Consider the following 23,777-nt stretch of genomic DNA (forward strand, 5'->3'; position numbering starts at 1 on the left):
CAAAAAGCATCAGAAGTGAGTCTTCTTTTGAACCTTTCAAGATTGGTCAGAAGTTTTTCATCAAAAATAAACCGAGAGTTTTTAGCATAGATGGTATGCGTAGCTTCCATATAAACTTCCAAGTAACAAGAGTGAGTCTTCGCCACTCTTAATTCATGTTGTGTGAGTTTTTGACCCGCGCAGTACTTACCAAAATTAACATAGAAAAAAAAAGTGATAATTAGTCAAGTATTTTGCTAGACAAAGAATTGCAGGTAATAGTTTACCTATTTCTTCAGTACATATTAACTGAAAATGCAACTATAGTTTGTTAGTATGCAAAAGCACTCTAGTTATGACAATTGGAAAATACCAATTTGTTTTGGTCATTTGGCCGAAGACTATGAGTATGCATGCCCTTCATTATACAGAAGAAAAAGAAAGTCTTATGTATGCCCTTCATCTAACAGAAGAAAAAGAAAGCCAAAGACTTTGAAGCTACGGGAAAAAAATAAATAAATAATGTGTTAGCAAGAGAAAAGAGTTGGGTTAGACTGCCAAGTTTGGTCAGAAACATATTACAAAACGGCAGCCAAACAATTCCTTGTCTGAAGCTTCAAAATTAATTAACAAAGTCTGAGCCGTTCTGCAATTGTGACCAGGCTTGTATTTACAATTTTTGCCTGCTTGCAAAGAAAAATTCAGAACAGACCAGACCCCATCTTTTAAATATACATATATATATATCCTCTCTTTTACTTTTGTTTCGAAAAGAGAACATAGTACATTATGTGACAATATATATATATATATATGTGTGTGTGTGTGTGTGTGTGTGTTTTTTTTTTTTTTCCTATTACAACTTTAAATATATATGTTACAATTTTTCTCTCCAGTTTATCTTCTTGTTCCACTTTATGAACAGATCAACTGGTCTCAAAGAGCAAAGATTTAATTGCAAACCTGGCAGCTGAATCAGTGAAGGGTTTCCCTACAAGCGTCGCAGAAACTGTTAAGAGCTGCCAGCTGGAATCTTTACATTTCAGAGTACATAAGATATCATGCACCACTGGTCACAGTAGGACAACACAGTTGAATTGGACCAGTGACGCTGGCAGGAGATGCGATGCATGCAACGGCTCCATTCCTTGCACAGGGCGGGTCAGCTTCTTTAGAAGATGCAGTCGTGCTTGCTAGGTGCTTGGCGCAAACAAGTCTCATTGGTCCAAGTGGAAGAGAAACCAAGATGATGATGATAGAGGAAGCATTTGACGAGTACCTGAAAAAGTGAAGGATGAGAGTTCTGAAACTGTCTTTGCAGACAAACCTAATCGGGAAAATGCATGATACTGCATCACTGTTTTCAACTCCATAGGCATTGTTTTATGGTGATCAATTTAGGGACTTTATTGGTCATAGCCACTATGAATGGTAACCTCTAAGATGCACGACTCTGTTTTATGTTTAGTGTAAAAATTGTTTTAAGTGACTGTGTACATCCTTAACTATTCAAATTCAAAACTTTGGTTATATACCTTGCTAGTGGTTGAATGGATGCAAGATGCATGGTTGAGCGGATACATAACCATTGCATACAACACATCTGCATGAAGTTGCTTACAGAAGCGGTTCATCTTTATACATCTTCACTCATCCTATGGAAACTGGGCCCAGAAATTGTAAGCACTGGAGATGAGGAAGGGCCTGCATCTGAAAATGGAAGACGCTTTCCTAAATGCAAGCTTTTTATGATCCAGCTAGCTGGCTGCAACAAATGATCAACTCAGTTCAAACAAATATTGAAGTTCAAAGTTACATGAAATGAGAAGCCCTTGAACACAGTCTCATGAAATCAACAGATTTGGCTCATTTAAAATTTTAAGATGCAGCGGCAATCTATGAGCTTCATATAGATTGCCCTAGTCAGTAATCAAATTAATTTCTAAGGCAGTTAATGATTGCTGACCATTATTGGTATCTTTTGTTCGGCGGCACAGTGCCTCAAGTGGCGTGATGTCTTTTCATCCTCAGAAACAATAGCTCCCCAAGAAATCTTCTCTTTCTCCAAATCGAGGATTAACCTCTGGAGGGTTTTAAAGACCTGCCCACCTCCATGCTGCACAACCCATACACATGAACAGAATAAATCAGGCAACAACAACTTTTGTTGTTAGAAAAAAAAAAAAAATTAGAAGTCAAGTACCAAAGAGATAAGATCAAAAAAATCTATCGCATGTTGATTGTTTCCCAGAAAAAGAAAATAAGAATAAAACACATATGAAACCAGTGATTATTATCCAATAAGAGGCTAACAGAAGCCATGCATTCTGCATCAGTTAGTGACTAAAACTCAACAAATTGGAAGACTTTATAGTAACATGTGTCAAGAGTCATGACCAAAATTCACCGGTGGCTTACTTTTTCCAGGGAATGACAGTATTATTCTGACAACATGGCATTCATTCTCCATCAAAAATATATTAAACGATCATGAAATCAGAATGGAACCACTTAATAGTCATGAAAAAGGAACAGTGGTCCAGTTCATATCTGCAACATCTTATACCAAGGCAGATTCCTGAATCTCAAATGCATTTCACAAGAGTTTTTTTTTTTATTACTCCTAGTAAGGTGCACATCACACCTTGACAAGCCAAATAAAGGATACTACCCTAGTAAGGTGTGCATCACACTTTAACAATTGTGGTAATTAAAGTTACGAACTAACTTGGCTTAATCTTTTTGAAAGCTCATGAAGGGTACCATATTCTTCTATGCTTCAAAGTATATTACATTATTTATTCCTCTTTTCATTTTAAAGAAGATGAGGAACATTTGGTCTGACCATGAGCCATTTAATTTCATTTATGATTGTGCAAGGGAGGATGAGATTGTCTCTGAGGAAAAGCAAGCTTCTGAGCTATTTCCTGAGGTAAATTAGGATCTGAACAAGCGACATGCATGTCCCGAAGAAATATTTATACTTTTCAAGCATGTTCAAAATTTAGGGAGCCATAAATTTCTTATTCTCTTTCAAATTCAAAATATCTAGGGAAAAAGATTAATTTAAAAATGGATCAAATATTCAAATACGGTACTTAATGCACTAGTATCAACTTTCTCTCTCCTTGCATATAAGAGCTCCTAGTAATTTTGCTATTAGGAGCATGACTGGAGCAAATTTAAATTTAACTAGATTTTAAATTGCCAGTTCGTTTAGGTAGGGAGCCCATTGGATGCTTAATTTTTAATTTATGATTACTTCAGATACAAAAGCCAACATTTCATTAGTGAATAACAAGATTGAATGTACGGGTGTGTGAGAGAGAGAGAGAGAGAGTTGAGTGTAGTGAGTTAGTGTGTGTGTGTGTGTGTGTGTGTGTGTGTGTGTGTGTGTGTGCGCGTGCCTCCAAGTGGCTCCTACTGCAATAACGTTATATTGTAATTAATCAATTTAACTCACAGTATCGTTTGATAAGAAATAATTATGATATGAAACTATTAAGTTTACAAGAGAAACAATTATGAAAAATATGACGAAAAATAAGGAGTGTCATTGGAGATGCTCTAAGCCCTTATCAGAGAATAACAAAACAATTATGCATGTGTGTGTGTGTGTGTGTGTGACTCCAAGTGGCTCCTACTGCAATAAAGTTATATTGTAATTAATCTATTTAACTCAGAGTATCGTTTGATAAGAAATAATTATGATATGAAACTATTAAATTTACAAGAGAAACAATTATGAAAAATTTGACGAAAAAATAAGGAGTGTCATTGGAGATGCTCTAAGCCCTTATCAGAGAATAACAAAACAATTATGCATGCAAAAGAGAAATAAGATGAAATAACAATTTTGTAAGAGAGATACCCACCTTAATTATTTTCACCAATCTGCAGCAGAAACTTTGCTTCCCATGAAGCATAATTCCTACTTTATCAAAGACATAATCACGCTTGTGACAAAATGGCTTCCCAATGCTAATATGCTCTGCAGCAGCTTCATTCCGTAGAATAATGTATCTGCATAAGATATTGATTAGATTAATAAACAAAAGCAGAGAAAATCATTCCGCCATATGCCTATGATAAGAAATAAAAATGACCAGAAAAAGTTAAACAGAACTCATCTATCTGACAATAGAGTGCCTAGTAAAGCTATTATTACTAGATTGTTAGCGAGTGCTTCTTTGGTTTAGCCTCCTTTGTGGGTTTTTTATTAGATTTTCGCCAGGTTTTTCATGGTTGACCACTTTTCGATCTGGTTCTTCCCTTTCAGTTACATTCTTGCTTCTTATAAAAGAAAAGGGAATAATCAGCAATAATACTAAGTGTGGAACGTGCACAACTAGTTGTAGACACATTATTTACCCAACGGTAATAACAAATTAGTAGTAAAAGCTTGAAAAAAAAAAAAATATATATATATATATATATATTAATGGGTTTCAGGTTCTGGAGGGATGAGAGGGTAGAGGGACTTCTCTCTGTCTGCCTTTAACAGGACAAAGATGTTGATTGACTTAAAATCATGAACCATAGTCGTTGTAATCAAACAAAGGAGGAAGATTCCCTTGCCCCAAGCCTCCTAGAACCAGAACTCAATCATCTCTAACAAGAGTAACAAATGCAAGGAAAATAAACCACTTACTGCTCAGGTGGTACAATATAATCTGCTGAAATTGAATTGGTAAGCCAATCATCTTTTAATATGAAGGTATTCACAGCACACCCATACAAAAACTTTGTTGTTTGTAGCTGCAATTAAAAGATAAAACGTGTCAGAGAAGAACATTACACTCCCAGCAATTATAAAATCTGGTTGTTGCTATCACAAAACAGTATAACAGAGGCACCACACTGCACTCTTTCCATTTTAACAACTACCAGATAGTTTAGATAAATCCAATCATCGCAGATTTCTCATTACATTGCACGGATGTGCACCCTCATCACAAAATATGGGTTATGAAAGTGCAAGATGTATTTGTATTTTGTGATAACAGTTAAGATGAACCCCTAAATTCGACAACATAACTGAAATCACTAATTTGACAGCCTAATGTTTAAGTGATTTCAACTTAATGAAATCATAAAATGTATTTGTATGTGTATCAAAAGGTCATTTCTCACCTCTCATAGTATTTGAATTTAAGGTCATTTTCATTTTGTATTACTCAACCTAAAGTTGCAGCCACTGTGCCTAAAATTTATAACATATGATATCTGGAATAACTATAATAATAATAATCCTAGACGTAAGTTCTGGAAGTAGAACTTATACTATGATACAAGGATTACCATCCAGTGTTGCATAAACATAAGCCTTTTTCTTTTGTGTTTCAATTCACTAAACAAAGGTCAACCATGAAGGTACCATGTACGAGCTAGTCTTTAGGTAGCAATTCATGAGGTTCAAGAAGAGACTCAGTTACTGGTAAGTGCTAACCATTTACTAGTTTAGGTAACTTTTATGAGCAGGATTCTTGGAAGACTGCTCCTAATATGATTGGACTTTTCCCCAGATCAATTAGTGAATTATTTGATTGATAAGATCAGACTGTCTTACCGAGCAAACCAAAAAACCAAAAGCAAGTCACAAACCAATTGGCAAGTGCAGAGAGAGAATACACAAAGTGAATATACAATAGAATGCACTGTATGTAGGGGAGAAAATGTACGAAGTGAGTCCAAAACCAATAAGAATCACGTAAAAAAAAAAAAAAAAAAAAAAAAAATTACAAGTAATTCTGGTATAAATAATGTAATTAGCAATTCACGTATCTAGAAGTTCCAAAAGAAGAAAACTAAAAAGATGAAGAAAGTGGATGAATAAAGCCAAACATAGATGATAAAGAAAGTATTGATATTTATAGCACATTCTGCCAAACAGGAAAACCATTGAAGCACCAGAACAGTGCAAAACAAACCAGAAAAGAAAGGGACCAGATAAAAAGAAACAGTTTAAGTTGGCTCTTAATTTTATTTACCAAAAACAAAAGGAAACCAACCTTTTTCGAACATAGAATAATAGGAAGCTGGTAGCCATTAGATCTTAAGCTTCTGTTTGCCCTTGAATTTGGAGAAGGAATGTCAAACAGAACAATACCACCATGTTTCCATATTTTTCCTTCAAGATCCTTTTCTTTCTGCCTAGAAAATCCTGTAAGCAGGAATTGTATACCTTGAAATAGCAGTCTTTTCCTAGCCTTAACATGAGAATTGGTACGCCAACATTTCTCGTGATTTTCAAACTTGGAATAGTTTGAATACTTGCGTTTTTTACTTGCTCTATCAGTTAACCCTACATTTAAAGCATTAGCAACATAGTTAGTAACAAAATATGTGAGGTTTATGAATTTTAATGGAATGAGAGAGAATCAATGGCCACTACTTACAATTTTTGGTGAAAAAATCTAGTACTTTAGGGTTCTTGTTCTGCTGAACTGGAATCTCTGCTTCAAAGAAGTGAACTCTTTTTTTTGCTGGAACATCTCTGCAATGGAGACTCTTGTGTTCAGATGGTATACTCTGGGGTTCCTTGTTTTGTTGAAGCTCAACAACATTTTCTGCCACCAAAGCCAGTTTGGGAAGTTTCTCCCCAGTGGAATTGTTGACAAATGATTTAGAAGCCTGAAGATGGCAGTGTGCCCTGTGGTTAGAAGAAACAGACTGCTTCCTCTTTTTTGATGCCTGAACAGGTAACTGATTCCCATCTCCTATAGTCTCATTATATTTTCTCTTCAGATATTTCTTTTTTACAACTGGAGTCCTATTTGAGATCATTTTATCATTTTCCTTACTATCTCTTGAAGATAAATGCCTGGATATGGGCTTGAGAGGAAGGGGCTCTTTACGACTTCTATCAGAAGATCTAATGCAACCCACATTCTGATCTAAGGCTATCAGCCTCTGATCACAATCTAGTTTAATTGACTGATAAAGGCTTCCCCCATTGGAAACAGGGTTTGGGAGAAGTGTACTATAGGTCTTCAGTGAAATAAACTGCCTTCGAACTGTGACAGGAGAATCTTCACCATTAATTGCAGGAGTAGCTTGACCATCCTCAATAATTAGATTTGAGGATTTGTGTAAATTCCCCATCCCAAGTTCTGTGGTGGGTCTAAAGCATTTTTCAGTATGACATTCCTTATCCCTCTGAGTCTGTGCTAATGTCGGAACTTCGTTTTCTGAAGGAATACTGCAAGGAACAACTGAACAAAGAGGATCAACTAAAGACAAGCTAGACGATCTCACCACATCTTGAGAAAGTAATATCCCCTTATTAGCTTCACCAGGCAAAAGACCAAGGTGTATGCTTGACTGTGACATTCTATGTGACTCAGTTTCATGAACTTGCACGAAAGAGTTCATATCTGGAGAAATATCTGCCGATTCTGAGAGAAAGCTTGTCTCGCCAGCAAAACATTTCACAATACTTTTAGCATTCTGTCCCATGTGTCCAACAGCAGATACTTCCTTTGAAATAGGAGATTTAAAGAGAAAAAGGAAAGAACAAAGGACCATCAGAAACAAAATAATAAAATACACAATAACCATGATGTTAATATTTAGAAATAAGTTGCATCAAGAGAGTTGTTATGTTTTATATAACAGGGAAATGCATCAAGGATGATAGCGCTAAGTAGTTAATCATAGGCTATATTTTATGGACCTTTATTTGTGAAGAATGGCATTATTCTGGTCAAGACAAAAGGAAGGAAAATATTAAAGGCAGTTACGTAAGTATACAAAGCTTTCTAATAGGTATCTGGAGTTATCCAAAACCTTACCACTTATGGCATATTGTTTCTAAGCTCTCATGTAAGGATAGCAAAATTTCATTCATAATAACTTGATATTGGGATAAGAACGAATGAGAAAATTAAAACAGAATTGCTTTAAAAAAGAATAGAGCACATACTTGGCCTGTCCAACCACCTAGCCATCGGCTCCTGAACCTGTCCGATACTAAGTAAGATACCCTATCATCTCCTTCAAAAGAACATAAAAACCAAATAAGAATCCAAGTAAACAAATACCACCACCAAAACCAATTAAGACATAACAAAAAAGAATAACCAATGAATGTGTAATTAAGAGTAGGGATAAAAGGGCACATGGAACCATAAATGTTTACTCACTGGCATTTCCGGAATTCCAAGCATGGGGGTGAATATCTACTTTTTTAGGCTGATAAGAAGTTACATCCACCACACTTGGGCCAATTGTCTGCAAGTTGCACAATTAATTCATTATAAGTCCAAATTGCCCAATAGGAATCTGATTAAAATGGGGGAAAAAATGCCAATCGGAAAGATACAAAATTCAAAGATTCCAACCAAAAAGACAAAATTAAGTGCATAAAGATAACCAATTCTAATGAGAAATTACATTTTTCTTATGTGTCCTTTTTTTCTAAAATAGTTAAGTTGAGCACAGTTGAAGAGGGAAAGTTAATATGACCTTTACCTGTTTCCTAGCCAAAACATCTGAGTTCTTCAGAGCTAAATGGTTGTATCTGGAGACATTGCAGGTGTTTAAACCCGGAACAAGGTTATCATAGAACTCTTCTCTCTCATGATTGAAAGATGTTGCAGGCACATTGTCTTTTGATATATCCACAACCATGTTCTCTGATAGCTGCCTTTGTGCAGACACATCATCAAACTCGACTTGTGGAGCCCCCAGCTCTACAGGATCACATAGGTTTACAAACTCATGCTGCTGTTCCGAGAGAGGAGTTTCTTTTACCAGAGAAATAGCTGACCCACAAGTGCAGTCATCAAAAGGAATACTATGAGACAATCCTACATCTTCATATGCATCAGCCATCATTAAATCATCCAAGTCTGAAAGTGAATCACTCTCGTCTGTTTCGTCAGCTAGGCTGTCTAAGGCATCTACTGACCACTCCAACCGAGCTTTCTTTACCCGAAGAGCAGCTTCAAGTGCCACTTCAGTTGGCAATGCATCTGCAACAAACCCACGCCTCACTATTTCATGTATAACCAATGCCTCAGATGCTGCAATTGAGAGTTCAGCTGCAGCAGTCATATCAGTTGCTTTGGGGTACTTGACATTATACTTTTCTCTTTTATGCGTTGCTGATATCTTATAATTGGAAGGACATTGTGGACCAACATCTTCCGTGGATTTCTGAACGGAATTCAGGGGTAGAAAATTTCTCCCACCAAGATTAAGCCCCATTTCAGAACAAGTCTTGTCCTTGGAACCTACTGAGATGTCATTTAGTTCCACAGATGCAACTCTACTGGATTTAAGATCATTTTGGGAAGCATCCTGAGGTGGAGTTGGGCTACACTGTGAAAACCCAGTTGATGAAAGATGAAGATGGAAATGAAGAACCTATTCAATTAAAGAGATGCATATTAGTGTACAAGGCAAAATAATAATAATAATAATAAATAAATAAAAAGGAGTCCTGAGTACCTATTTTAGGCAAAACCACAGGAATAGTAATTAGGCATGTTTACTTACTTTTGTATTTCAATTTTTTTGGGCATGATAACTTCTATTATTTGTTCTCATTGTGTCATTTATTACATACATCAAAACAGGCCTCTTTGTATATATGAAGCATAGGTTTGCAAATTGAGTAGAAGTTGCAAGTTTAGTTGATCTTTTTTATCTATACAACTCTTCCTCCCTCCCAAAGGAAACTGAAGCCCATAAAGAGACTCAGAATCAAACCCTCTTCTGCAATATACTCAGCTTTCTCCTCCCCCACCCTCTCCTCATACATACTTCTGTTCTTCCCATCCAAATTTTTCAAGATAGCCATCATAGCACATCTTCACAAAACCATTCCCCTCTTCCTCACCATTATATTGTCGCTTTCCCTCAACAACCGACACAAGAATTTTTGCGGCTCCTCCCAAAACAAGCCTATATTTTACTTTTATTTAATTAAAGTTGATGTTTCCTGTTAAAAATGTCCTTATTTATACAGAAGGGAGAAATTTTGCAACCTTTTTTCTTTGAAAACTTCAAGAAAGCAGTCAATTTTTGTAAACGAACAAAGCCCATGTTTTGAACCAAAATATACAACTTTCCTCACATCTTTAATTCAAGTTAGGCAGCAAGATTCACATCATGAATTACTTTATACAAGTATAATACTATAATACTCCTTTCAGAAAAATAATTTTACAGCATTCTATTACGTTAAAATATCATAATATTGGTATCACAACTTTTATAAATAAAAGACCAACTAGTTTGGTAGGATACGGTTCATATATTATACAATCTGTAAGCAACATAAGAAGAATATAATAATTCCAAGAGATATATATTCTACACCAATATTTAGCACTACAAATGAATGGATAGTTGACAGTTTCCCAGATTTATTACACAGTGTTAAGGGGCATGATATAGATCAAAATTTACTTGTTTGAATGAGAAAAATTAATCATAATTTGGCTAGCATACTTAACTGATTAAAAGCTTACATTTCCAGGAGATGAAGCAAAACCAGCAGGTGTATTGTCTTCCCCAGATAAGAATAAATGATAGCTTTTGTTTCTATCTTCTTCCCTTGACAATGTATCAGCCTCATTACCTTTACTGTTTTTTCCTTGAGAAACTTTCAAATCCTAACCAGTGCAGTAAAGAAAATGAATTAGCAAACAGTTAACACAATTAGACCACAGCTTCTGGACTTCTGAACAAGAATAGGTCTAGTTCCAACCTTGCATTCTAGCTCTAAGTTGGTACCCTTAAGTTTCTCGATGCACTCATCAAACTGTTCTATCTGATGTTGCTGAAGCCAACCAGGAAGCCAAGCTAAGTCCTGTATAGTAAGCACATAAGTAAACATCACTGTTGATTGTGCAGAGTATATAACTCATCAGTGTTATAATTACATGCAATAGGGTTCGACATTTCTGTTGGAAAATTAGACATTGACATCACTGTATCAATTATCAAAAGGAACTTCACTGGAAGGCATATTTCATTCGCCCTTCCATCCTTTTCTAACCGTACAAAATGCAGTATTTATATTTGCATTTGCGTTTTGCTCATCACACCCTAAATAATACCCATTAACTTTACCACTAACCCGTTACTTTTATTCATCTTCTAAATATATTTCGAGCTTAAGAAGCTTTGAAAAAAAAAAAAACAAAAAAACTAATCTCTAAAACACATTAGTAGCCTAGAATAGTCAGTAACACGGAGAACATAATGAGATGAGGGGAGGGAAGAATAGGGATGAAATGACCATTATGAACAATTGAGGCATGTAATGTGTACATTGAGGAAGGAAGAGATTCACACAGTCAAGCCCTTAATCTGACTCTCCTCTTTTAACTCTTCAATTCTAATCTAATAGCTTTATGTTGTACATAACAAACAACAGCATCCAAAGAAATGCATGAGAAAAGCTTTTGGAAACTAGAAAAGAAAAAAAAACCCCTAAAACAACATAGAACTAAGATACCCCTTTCCACTTGAAAAAGATCACAAATTTATCAGAAAAGAAAAATTGTAAAATCCCACATTTGGGTTCCGACCTTGCGCAACAAATAAAATCTATACCCAGTTCATTTGAGAAATCAATTCATAAATGTGATCTCCTCTATTAATTGAGAGCCCAAAACATCTTGAAATGACATAGAAAAATTTATGAAAAAGAAGAGATTTGCATCGAATTAATGGGCAACCCAGAAATGAAATGGTAAAGTAGAGAATGGGGGTACCTCGGAGAACTGAGGAGGACGAAACCCTAAGGTGTTGATAGGATGATGAGCCATAACAGTTACTGTGCCTCTTGCCCGCGCCCACTTCTGCTTATAAGGCCAGCATCTTCGCGCCAAAACCACACTATTAGGATTAGGGTTAATTGTAATATATATATATATATATATATGCGGATATCCGCACCTAAGCTTTTGTGCAGATTTCCAATTTTTCCCTACTTTCTGATCATATTTTCACATCTTAACCGTTCAGTTTTTAGATCCTAATGTATAGATCACTTCTGCAAATTTTCAGCCAATTTGATGATCGTTAAGGCATCCAAAACTGCAATTTACCATTATAAACACGAACGGTTCCGGTTTGACAGATTCGGTTCGTTCGTGTAAATTGCAGTTTTGGATGCCTTAACGATCATCAAATTGGTTGAAATTTTGTAGAGATGATCTATACATTAGGATCTAAAAACTAAACGGTTAAGATATGAAAATATAATCAGAAATTGGGTAAAAACGGAAAATCCGTACGTTTTGCTTAGGTGCGGATATCCGCACCTGACCAAGGTTGTATATATATATCTATCTATACTATTATTAAGAGAAGAGGGTTTGTTAGCCAAAATCAAAAATTTTGACGGAAATGACCCTAGAAGATTAAAAAACTTTGAGAATTAATTAAATCACGAGGACAATTATGACATTTACAAAATATATTTTTATTAAAAAAAAAACAAAAACAAAAATCACAATCCACTTTTCTCTCCCATGATCTTATGTCTGCAATAACCGTTTTCTTTATTATTTTCTGCAAAAAAAATAAAATAAAATAAAAAATACTTGCACATGCAGAGCATGTGTGGAGAAATGCTAATACTATTATTAAGAGAAGAGACTTTGTTAGTCAAAACAGAAAAAATGTACTAAAATGACCCTGAAATATTAAAAAACTATACAACTCATAAAACAGATAGGGGTAATATAGTCAAATTACAAAATAAAAAGAAAATATAAAAAAAAGAGGTGAAAATAAGAAACAGATAATCAAACTACCCACTCTCATCGTTCCATGAAAAACTACTCACTCCTGTAAATAACTTTCCACTCCTTATTAAAAAAAAAATTCAATTTTCACACACATGGTGTACGTGTGGAGCCATCTAGTATATATATAAAATAGATTTAGGTACAGGTCCGGACCTGATGTGAGACCCAAGAGGCAACTGACTCAGGACCAAAAAGTTTTTTTTTTACATCTTATTATGATGTTATATATATGTTAAAATTCATTTTTGAGACAGAGAATAGCTCAGTTCAAGAGTTTTAACAAAAAAAAAAACCCTAAGGCCGCCGCCGTCTTCTACAGCGTTACCAGTTAAAGATAACGAGATTGAGAAAATGAATTTTCTAATATTTGATTCATCTTACAGTGGAGGTATATAAAGATATCTACAGTAATACAATTGACTTACGTCTCTATTCTCTACCACACATAGAAAAGGTAAGTATTAACTACGATACAATTACAATATATTACATGCTTAATGTTATGCCATGATTCACGCTAACACTCTCCCTCAAGTTGGCGCATATACATCAACCATGCCCAACTTGCTTAGTGAGTCATAAAACGCCTTCCTGGAAACTCCTTTGGTAAATATATCTACAAGTTGCTCTTCAGTTGGAACAAAAGAAAAGCTAATAATTTTGGCATCTAGCTTCTCCTTTATAAAGTGACGATCAACCTCCACATACTTAGTACGATCATGTTGTACTGGATTCTGTGATATGTCAATAACTGCCTTGTTGTCACAATACAACTGCATGATACTTTTGAGTTTGAAACCTAAATCACGTAATAGATTTCTCAGCCACAGCAATTCACACACTCCGTGAGCCATACCTCTATACTCGGCCTCAGCACTAGAACGTGCCACAACTTTCTGTTTCTTACTCTTCCATGTAACCAAATTACAGTAACCTGATGTCGACCTCCTGTCTGTAATATTTCCAGCCCAATTTGCATCTGTGAAGCCACAAACCTCAAGAATGTTGTTGAGTTTAGAAAACAGTACTCCCCTTCCTGCAGCTGACTTCAAGTACTTCAAAATTCGCATAACAGCATTCATGTGACTCTCACTCGGGTTATGCATAACTGACTCACCACACTCACTGCATATGCAACATCTGGTATGAATGAAGTTTTTGGAGTTGTGAATATACTTGGGCTGACGCACAGAGGTGTGCTTGTCAGAACTTACCTGAGCACCTTTTTGATGGGTTTGAATGGCTAAATTTGCCTCTGATCTTTTGGGCAACTTGGGACCAAAATCATTGTTATTTGAAGCTTGTGACTGATCCAATGAACTTTCACATTCCACACCTTTAACGAAGGTTAAAGGCTTGTAAGACTCACCTTCATAACCTAACCCTTCTTTGTTGCCATGAGTCTTACCAAAGCCCATCATCTTGGAGACCTTTTCAGATCCTATAGAGAACTTGTTGAAGCTTTCCTTGACTTTGAGTAGCTCATCCTGCAATTTCTCATTTTCAATGGTTAGTGAAACATTTAGAGTGGACTGAGCCTTGACTTCAACCTGCAAAACTTTAATTTTGTTAATAAGATCACCATGTTCATTGTCCCAATCCTTAGACTTGACATCACCCTGCAAAACTTTAATCTTACAAACAAGGTCAGTACGTTCTTCATCCCATTCTTTTAAAGAAGTTTCAAATTTTTGCTCAATCTTTTCTCTTTCCATTCTCAATGATTCAACTTCTTTTTCAAGTTTGTAATTTTTTCGAAGAACAATTTTTTAAGCATTATACAATTGCTTACACTTTTCATTTGTTTCTTCATCAAGAGTATCATCTTCCAAGTCGGAATCATCGGATAAATCAATATTAAGAGAGGAAGTAAGAGCAAGATTTACCTCTTCACCATCTGATTGAGACCCTTCATCACTATCACTCCATGTGGTCTTTAAAGCCTTGTTACCACGTGAATTATACTTCTTGTTGCCACAATCGGCAGCAAGATGTCCAATACCACCACAATCAAAGCATTTAGGTTTGTTAGGAAAAATTTTCGAAGAGTTTCCAAAGGAGTTTTTGTTTTTCAAAAAAATTTTGAACTCTTTTGTCAATAATGATAAATCCACATAATCATCATCAACATCATCTTTCTTTTTAACAGAAGAGAAAGCAATATATTTTACCTTTTTCTCGGGCTTGATCCTCATCTCAAAGGTTTTGAGATTACCTATAAGTTCGTCAAGAGAACAGGTGTCCAGGTCTTGAGTCTCCTCTATAGCTGTCTGTTTGGATTGAAATTTTGATGAAAGAGACCTAAGAATTTTCTTGACAATCCGATGCTCTTCAAAATGATCACCAAGACTATGACACTGACTTGTCACATTCATAAGACGAGCATGAAAGTCATCTATTGATTCATCTTCCCCCATTTGCATGTTTTCAAACTCCAAGACAAGTCTCTGAAGCTTCTGACCTCTAACCTTTTTATTTCCTTCATAAGTGACTTGAAGAAGATCCCATGCTTGTTTAGCCGTGTCACAATGGTTGATTCTCACCCTCTCCTTCTTGGATAAAGCTGTGTATAAGGAATTACGTGCCTTGAAATCACAACTTCTATTCTGAACCTCATATTCTGTCCATTCCTTCATAGGCTTAAGAACTCTTGCAGATGTCCCTTCTACTTTCTTTGAGTCTTCAGCCTTGGGTGAGTGTTCCCATCCAGTCTCAACTATATTCCACATATTTTCATCCTGAGAGTAGAGGAATGCCCTCATCATGATCTTCCATTGTGAGTAATCTTCACCATCAAACAAATGGGGGCAATTTATCGAACTGGAGGCTCTGTTATATTCACGTTCCATCATGTCCTCGGATCTACTAAAAAGCTTTAGAACCTGCTCTGATACCAAGTGAAAATACTTGAATGAAACGTTTTTCTGGGTTTCGGGGATTGATAGACACGTTACAATCCTTACTAGGTAGCAGAAACCAAAATTAACAAACAGAACACCAGATTTTGGTTACGCAGTGAAAACCTCAATTATGAGATTAAAAACACTGCGGGGCTCTTACTCTTGAGAACCCAAAATAAGAATTAACTTATGATGAAGGATATGATCTTTACAAACTTGAATAGCACTAGCTCGGCTACAATGATTAGACAAAAACTAATACAAAGTTTGTCTTCCGTCTTGAACTCCTTCACTTGAACGATCACCAAATATCGCTCATCTTTCTTCACAGCCTCTCTACTGATCTCAAGAGAATTTATGCATATGAAAACATGATCAAGAACACTTATACATGGACCAAGTGCTTTGACTCTTATGAAGACTTAGTTTTAAGCAAACATGCAAAACTCTTCAAAACACTCTTGCGTTCTAGGTGGTCCTTCTGATCGTGTATATTTCTGCAATATATAATTGACCAACGCAGCTGCTCAATGCCCCAAGATTCTACCCTAATTAGACTTTAATTAGGAAAGGAACTTTTAATACAAGATATCCACCAAATCCTAAAATACTTAGGAAATCAATAACACAATTTGGCAAACAGAAAAATATCTTTAAATAAGGAATATTAAACCCAAAAGATACTTTCCTAAACCAACCACTAATCTACCATGTATGCATGGATGCATTTACCTGAGATTCTCTTAGATCAGCTTGGGAGACACTTCACCGTTTTGTATGGGAATGTCAATACACCAAGTTGGTCAAAACTTGTACCTACAAAAAAAAAGAAAAAAAAAATCTCTTCAGTCTTTCCCTACATGATTCATCTATTTGCTGTTTTTGAAACCTTTTTGAAGTTAACTTCTAGCGCCTCAAGAATCTATCTTCAGTGTGTGGACCCGTGGTTTTGACTTCATATTTCCTTCTCCAAGCTCAAGATGTTTCAAAGATCGAAGGTAACAAGTCAAATTGAGCTAGCTCTCAACTGTGTCACCTCATATTTCTTGTTAGAATGTAATCAAGGGTGTGATCAGTGCAGAGTTATATGACACAAAAAAATTGTAATATTAATTTCGTATTGGGAGAACCTGAAAAGAGTTTTAGATTCGCAGATAAGATAGTCATTTGGTTAAATTCATATGCCAACATGAAAGTACGATGCGGCACACAAATAATGATGCATGTGAATAAAATAGATATACACATAATAAAGCCTTAATAAGGCCTAATATCATTTTCCTTTATGGTGTGTTTTCATTATTCTTACAGTGCATTGTAATCATAGTGTAGAAAAGGAAACTATTTTTTTTTTTTGGTCATAGAAAAGGAAACTCAGAACAGCCACTAGTTGTTTATTTTCGATCTTCTTTGTTTTTGAGCAAGCTGAATCCACGACGTTTTCTCAGCAGTGCATTTATTCAACAGCTAGTCTTGCGGCAGCAAGCACTACTTATCAGGAAAGCTTCGTATATTTACAACTGCCTGGAAAGAGTTACAAACACGAGTTGTTGGAATCGGCCGGGGGAAGTCCTTTATTTTATATAGTCCCTCCTGAGAAGCCTGTGATTTTTAACGAAATAAAAAAATGAAAAACCAGAATAAACTTGCAACATAATAACAAGGACGATGAGAATATATACCTCTATCAAATTGCGTACTGTAAATGCAGAAAGAATGCTTGGTGTAGCTGCACATCAGCATCCCAACAGGGGTAATCTTCTGGGATTATAGCTAATGCTCTACACATGGGGCAGAGGTTGCTCTTGAGAAGCCACTCCTTTATGCACTCTTCGTGATACTCATGACAACAATAGTATAAACTCGCAACCTTGTCACGGTCCTTGTATCCGGCCTGCATGTTTTCACCCATTTTATATAATTTGATTACATGATATATATATATATATATATATATATATATATATATAGAGAGAGAGAGAGAGAGAGAGAGAGAGTAGGAATGATTTTTCACAAACCATGCAAATACTACAAGCATCGGGGTTTTCCTCCACTTTCGATGCTACATAAACCTTTGTTTTTAAACGCATTGCAATAGTTTTCTCTGACAGCCCTGCTTTCTCCTTGCACAGCTGTTCCTCCAAGAAACAACGCAAATCCTGCAAGATATATGGCTAGCTAAGTATTATAATCTTGAAATACTCGTTAACTCCTAACAGCTATTCAATCTTATGAATCGTTGCATATCTATATATGCAAGGACTGAATACCTGTTAGGGCTTAGTGAGTATCTCATTCCTAAACATTTAGCAACTCTAAATTGAGGTCTAACAGTGAATTCATTCGCTTCACCTCATCATTCAAGTTGTCAGCCACCTTCGAAGCACGATAGTAACTAATAACTTTCTCCATGGGTGACAAAGTCATCATGTGTGACACCGTCCACATTGGTCTTTGGATCTTAGAAGCTTCGGCTACTTTTGTCCTCCAGTACACCACCTAAGAAGATTCCAAGGAAAGCAAGTCCACGAATTAGATGTACGTACGACTCATAGAATTGCTAGATGTATGTAATTAAAAAAATAGAAACCAATAGTTCACTGTCTCTGTTTACAATAAACAAAATATTATTCATGTCAAAACAATTCACAAAACTCAGTGCACATGATATCTGAAAAAACAAACAAAAAAAAAAAAGGAAAAAGCATACGGGCTGCAACCAAACACCCTACCCTTCATATAAATTTATCTATTACTAAGATGTACTATTTTCGAATCTGACCATTTAACAAAGAAACGAATAACAATTGAAACCTGTTGGAAAAATATAACATATATTGCCTATCAGTTTATAAGTTTGGGTCAACTCCAACTTTGCTAGCTATGCTAGTTATTTCAAACGCTTTGAAATCATGGATGAACAGAAAAACAATAAATCTTTCTCTAATTAATTTTTGGTTTTATTAATCAATACTTCAAGTTTGAAATCTAAAAATTATAATATCTAATATATTCCTAAATCTTTTTTTTTTCAGTGGGAAATTGGGTGTTAATCCACTAGAATGCAAATGTAGGTAACATTATACAATGACTCACCCAAAAGGACTATGTCAGAATCGAATCACTACCTAGAAGACCCTAACATAACATCACCATTAGACATCCAAATAAAAAAGTAACCTGACAATATATACTAAGACTTAAAACTGACAATTCAAGTTATAGTCCTAAATTGTTCATAAACCAGAAAAACCTCCTTATACAAAAGAGGCATCCCTCAGAATGTCAGCCGTCTCCAGCTCCATCGGGGCCTCGTGCTCAATAGTCAGCCCTGTCATACCTAAAGTCTTCAAAAATCTCTCCGTCGCTTCTTTGCCTCCATTGGCAATTTCAACTTATGGGAGTCGACTCTCTCTGTTGTAGGTTTATACTTACTATCTAACGAGCGTCCCACTCTACCCTTTTTGGCCGGAGAAACCAATACCACCCCATCCTTCTCCGATAGAGCTAGCACTGGTTCAAAGTTGAGCTCCAATGGCATTGTCATTGTAGGATCAATGGCGCCCTTGGTACGCTTACAGTAGGAGACCAGTGCTGTGGATGCGGTGCTTTTACCTCTAGAGATGTGAGCTGCAACATTGATTTTTGCCATCGCCGCTGGTGGCGCTGACATCATAGATGGCTTAGATAGAAACTTCTCAAGTTGCTTAGCCAGAATATGCACCGACACTCCAGGGATCAAAAACATCAGCGACTTGGGTGTCGTCGTGAATAAACTTAGGGCCTGAGCCTAAGTGGTTAGCCTTGAAAGTTGAACTGTTGCCGCCTAGGACCCATTGTGCGCCTTCGTCTCCTTCGAAATCACTAGTGGTACTTGAAACCCTAGCAGGGGCCGTATTCCCCACCTCCACCTCTGGTGGCCCCAGGCATCCCATTTTTGGATGCTCCAGCAGCTCGCACACACGGCAGAATCTGACCATCTTCTCATACCGGAAACAAAAACACAAAGAGTAGTGGAGGACTGGAGGGTAGGCATGTTCTATTGGATCCACAACGCTTTGTCAAATCCAAACCTGTACCGCCATGCCTCGCCGTATTACATGCTTGTCAAGTTGCAGCATCGGCCCCAAAGTCGAGTGTATCACGAGCATTGCTCCTACACCGGAATCCCTGAAATTGAAACCCTAGCAACCTTACAACGACCATCAAACTCCTCCATGGCTAGCATGGCCTTACCGAAGAACCACGACCTCCCTGCACTACTTGTTTCCTCTCCTCCCAGGAAAAATTGAAAACAAATTAATCGATCACCTTGTACCCTTATCGATACTCGATAGTCTGTTTTGGAAACCCCAAACCTTCGTGATCATTCCCATGAAGGCTTTCGAATCTGCCTTATTCCGAGATTACAGAAGACGCCCCACTGCGTAGTAATGGTTCGAGATAGTAGAACCACCAACAGATCACCAAATGAGATTCTCCCCTTATCAGGACTAGCAAGAGACACTGCCAACCGAGCAGAGACTTCGTCCACCATTTTAATACAATAACAAAGGTGCTAAGAAACGACGGAAAAGCACACCCTAAGGGCATGTATTCCTAGAAACATAAATAAGGAAAATTTCTATGTATTGTAGACTAAGACAAGGAATCTTATTCAAAATGAAAGAGAAAATAAAATACTAGATCTTAGAAGAATATCACTAGTATTTTAGAAGAACATCACAAAATTATGCTCTTGTATTTAGGGTCCGAGACAATTTTTTACTTGAGAAGTCCGATATATCCAAACAAATTTCCTAACGTGATGACGTTTCTCTCTTTTCAATTTTCTTTACCGAAGCCACATTCTCTTCCACAGCTAAGTCGTGAAGAATTTTTATAATTGGAGTTGTTTCATCAACATTATATTAAGCTAGTGAAATGCCTCAGTCCTTCTCCCATGGACATAGGCACAGATTTCAGGCGAACCTCATCAGCAATTCTGTTGTGTATGTCCCTCGACTTCATTGCTTTACTATTGTGCATCAAGTATCCTTTGCATACTCATGAGCTCCATCAATTATCAAGATCGACTTCTAAAGAATTGCACATTAGCTACGACACACAACACCAATTCCAAAGCTATAGCGCGTTGAAGAAATAGATGATCCTCAGACCCAGACTGCTCTTAGGTCATACAGGAAATAGGCATGGGTCCTCTCTTCTACTTTCTGGCACGTTGCAAGTATTACCCTTGCCAGCGATGAGCTCTAAAATTTAATCCCAGCCCAATACTCCACCCATCCATCGTGTCCTTTCCCCACCGCAAACTAACCTTGACGATAAAATAGCTCATGTCCTTGTGAACTATCTTTCTGAAGACAACCCTTAAACTACCTCACTGTACCAATTATTTTCCTGAATTCATTCTTATTTTACACACAAAAGTATGCTCGCCACAATCACTTGACAGAATCTTATGTCTGTCTACTTGGTTTATAACTATAAAAATCCCATACCTTCGTTTCTCCACTAGCTACTTGAAAAGCCGTTTCCTACTTAACCAAATGGTCTTCCTTCCCTTTTCCAACTGGAATTGTGGAACGTTATAAAATGAAGTAATATAGTGACATACTGCTCCATATAGTGCCCGAATTCTACCACCTCTTGCCAAGAAGGCTCTCTCCTCCACCGTTATTCTACCACTTTTTCCAACACTGAAAACCTTAGATATTTTTTTTTTTTTTTTTTGATAAGAAAACCTTAGATATTTAATCGCTCACATCTGTACTTCACACTTTAAAGCCCCTGCTAACTCTTGTTTTACTAAACTTCAAACGTGACAAGCCTGACAGAATTTTTCCATTTCTGCAGATCCCAGACAAGAAGTTGGGGGGCATAAACAAACTGCGCAAGTCAGAAATGTCCACTGTTGATGACACCCCACCTTCAACCCTCAACACAATTTGCCTTTATTAACAGTCAAAGTGAATACAAATGGGGATAAACGGTCTCCGTGAAGCAGTAAATAAATAAATAAATAAATAAATAATAAAAAACAACCAGTGCTCTAAGACTTAATTAACAATAGCATTCTTCATACAATCATACATGCTCTGCATTTGTAATAATTTTTTTTTTTTGAGAAAATGAATGGAATAAAATAGTTACCGGAGAGAGAAGATAGTGAAAAAGAAAAGTGGATTGTGAGATCATTTACTTTTATTTTTCTTAATAAAAATCTATTTTATACTTGTCATATTTACCCTTGTGATTTAATTTATTTTCAAAATTTTATAATCATTTAGGGTTATTGCTGTCAAAATTTTTGATTTTGACTAACAAAACATATTCTCTTAATAATATCTATTATGTATACTATCAGATAGATGGAGTATTTACTTAATATTAACTAAAGAAAACACTAAAAGAAATTATGAGTAATACCGAGTTATAATGGTGGGGTGGAAACAGATCAGTTAAATTAATCTGCCATTGATTGCGGCCGAATAATAGTTCTGTTGATGAAGCTGAAAAAGGGACATAATCCATTACATATTTGTAAAAAGTAGCTCACCATAAGAAGTTCTAAATATAGGAATACAATTAATTTTTTTTATTAAATTATTAATTTCAGAACATCTTTAACATGTTTTCTATTTTAGCTCCTTAACTGTTTTGGAGAGCATGTTTAGCTTTTTATCTATTTTAGCAGCTGCATCAGACTCCTAAGTGGCTCTCTATTATAACTTTTAGTTATTTCGCTCTTAAATATAGAGAATGAGGTGATGATCTCTATAATTTAAAACATTTCTTTTAAGTCATTTTATGTAATTTATAAATACATTTAAACTATTTAATCATTATTTAAAAATTAATATAAATTCAACACTAGCTAAAATAGAGAGAACTAATACAGACGTATTTTAAAAGTGGCTAGTTAAAATAACTTTTTAGCTATTTTAACTAAAATTTGACTAAAATATAGTGTTTTTTTTTTATCAAATACAACAACTAGTCTATTGTAAGTCTAACTCACGACTTTCTACTTACAAAAATGAGACTTATGTCACTAGACCAAATGGTACTGCACGACTAAAATATAGCTAGCATTGCTAAAGATGAATAAAATAAATGACAAATGATTTCCAATGAGTCATTGCATAAAGTTATTTCTCTTGTTTAACTTTTTTTTTTATTTTTTTTATTTTTATTTTTTATCAATTTCAATGAACTTCTGTTAAATCCATCCAAATGCAAGAGAGCTTCACTGAGAAATAATACTGGAGCAATTCAATAGATAAGGCTCACCCATATGAGATCTTAGCCATTCACTATAGTCGAATATAGCGCGATGCTGTGCAAAGATCGCTTGGACATAACTTGCCAGGCAATTTTCAAGTACACCATCATTGTTGGAAGATTCAGTAAGCTCGTCCTCAGAGTCGACCTTCCCTGAACTTGAGCCTATAGAAATATCAGCAGCTCGAAATTTGCTTGTTGTAATTTGTGTATTAATTTGGCCACCTAATTAAGAAGAGATCGAGGGATCGTTACATGTCATTACTCAAGTGAATACGTACCTTACAAGGAAATATTGCATGCATCAACATCTAGAGTTGACATAACATCAGAAATAGATCTTCTAAAAGAGTAGTAACCTGTCGTATAACCATAATCTTGCGCACTGCACTCGTAATTGTCTATATTCCTTGAACCATCAACTTCATCCATGAAGTTACCGTTGCCGCCATGGCCATTTTCATCGTGATCAATGAAAACCGATGGTACTACGTGGGATTTGTTAGGATCTGCCATACCAGTTTCTGGAAACCAACTACACTGGGCAACTGCAGGAGGAAAATTGAAGGGGAAGATTTCGGGTCAAAATGGTCTCCCTTAAGTAGTTGAGCCTTTTTTTTTTTTTTTGGTGAATGAGTGCTTTTTTATTTTATTTTATTTATTTTATTGCATGCACTCCCTATTGTTTTCTAATATGCAGTTTACGCGGAACAGAAATCATTTTAAAGTTATCTTTTATTTAAATTTTTATATTATATTTACTTTCTATGTTTTTTTCTTCCGATCGCATATTTCTCATTTGTTTGTCTACCTTTCTTTCATCTCCCCAATCCATTCTCTTTAT

The 23,777-nt window shown here is 35.9% G+C and overlaps 2 protein-coding genes across 2 annotated transcripts; both read right to left on the reverse strand.

The window, feature by feature from the left end:
* Positions 1-495: 495 nt before the first annotated feature.
* On the reverse strand, positions 496-11,833 carry LOC133718404 (uncharacterized). The gene is made up of 13 exons (XM_062145243.1): positions 11,709-11,833; positions 10,697-10,798; positions 10,458-10,601; positions 8,452-9,348; positions 8,124-8,211; positions 7,904-7,974; positions 6,378-7,458; positions 5,991-6,283; positions 4,631-4,737; positions 3,855-4,002; positions 1,946-2,095; positions 1,515-1,744; positions 496-1,258 (listed from the first exon to the last, which is right to left on the reverse strand). Exons 1-12 carry the CDS (start codon positions 11,760-11,762, stop codon positions 1,616-1,618), a joined length of 3,264 nt encoding a protein of 1,087 aa, XP_062001227.1. The 5' UTR covers positions 11,763-11,833; the 3' UTR covers positions 496-1,258; positions 1,515-1,615.
* Positions 11,834-17,053: 5,220 nt separating this feature from the next.
* On the reverse strand, positions 17,054-23,503 carry LOC133717921 (probable E3 ubiquitin-protein ligase ZFP1). Its single transcript, XM_062144681.1, has 7 exons — positions 23,293-23,503; positions 22,943-23,158; positions 22,079-22,161; positions 18,002-18,148; positions 17,668-17,808; positions 17,332-17,543; positions 17,054-17,251 (listed from the first exon to the last, which is right to left on the reverse strand). Exons 1-6 carry the CDS (start codon positions 23,447-23,449, stop codon positions 17,337-17,339), a joined length of 951 nt encoding a protein of 316 aa, XP_062000665.1. The 5' UTR covers positions 23,450-23,503; the 3' UTR covers positions 17,054-17,251; positions 17,332-17,336.
* Between the last annotated feature and the right edge of the window lie 274 nt (positions 23,504-23,777).

The sequence above is a fragment of the Rosa rugosa genome, chromosome 6 (assembly GCF_958449725.1).
Source record: "Rosa rugosa chromosome 6, drRosRugo1.1, whole genome shotgun sequence".
Taxonomy (NCBI): Eukaryota; Viridiplantae; Streptophyta; class Magnoliopsida; order Rosales; family Rosaceae; genus Rosa; species Rosa rugosa.

Bases quoted from the DNA above. Each gene is read 5' to 3' on its own strand.
- LOC133718404 (XM_062145243.1), bottom strand. From the start codon at position 11,762: ATGGCTCATCATCCTATCAACACCTTAGGGTTTCGTCCTCCTCAGTTC. The intron at 7,459-7,903 runs GTATGTGCTCTA...CCTATTTCAAAG, and splicing joins TAGGTGGTTGGACAGGCCAA to GAAGTATCTGCTGTTGGACA. The intron at 1,745-1,945 runs GTCAGCAATCAT...CATTTGTTGCAG, and splicing joins AACAAAAGATACCAATAATG to CCAGCTAGCTGGATCATAAA.
- LOC133717921 (XM_062144681.1), bottom strand. From the start codon at position 23,449: ATGGCAGATCCTAACAAATCCCACGTAGTACCATCGGTTTTCATTGAT. The intron at 17,809-18,001 runs GTGAAGCGAATG...TATATCTTGCAG, and splicing joins CTGACAACTTGAATGATGAG to GATTTGCGTTGTTTCTTGGA. The intron at 17,544-17,667 runs GTTTGTGAAAAA...GAAAACATGCAG, and splicing joins ATGCTTGTAGTATTTGCATG to GCCGGATACAAGGACCGTGA.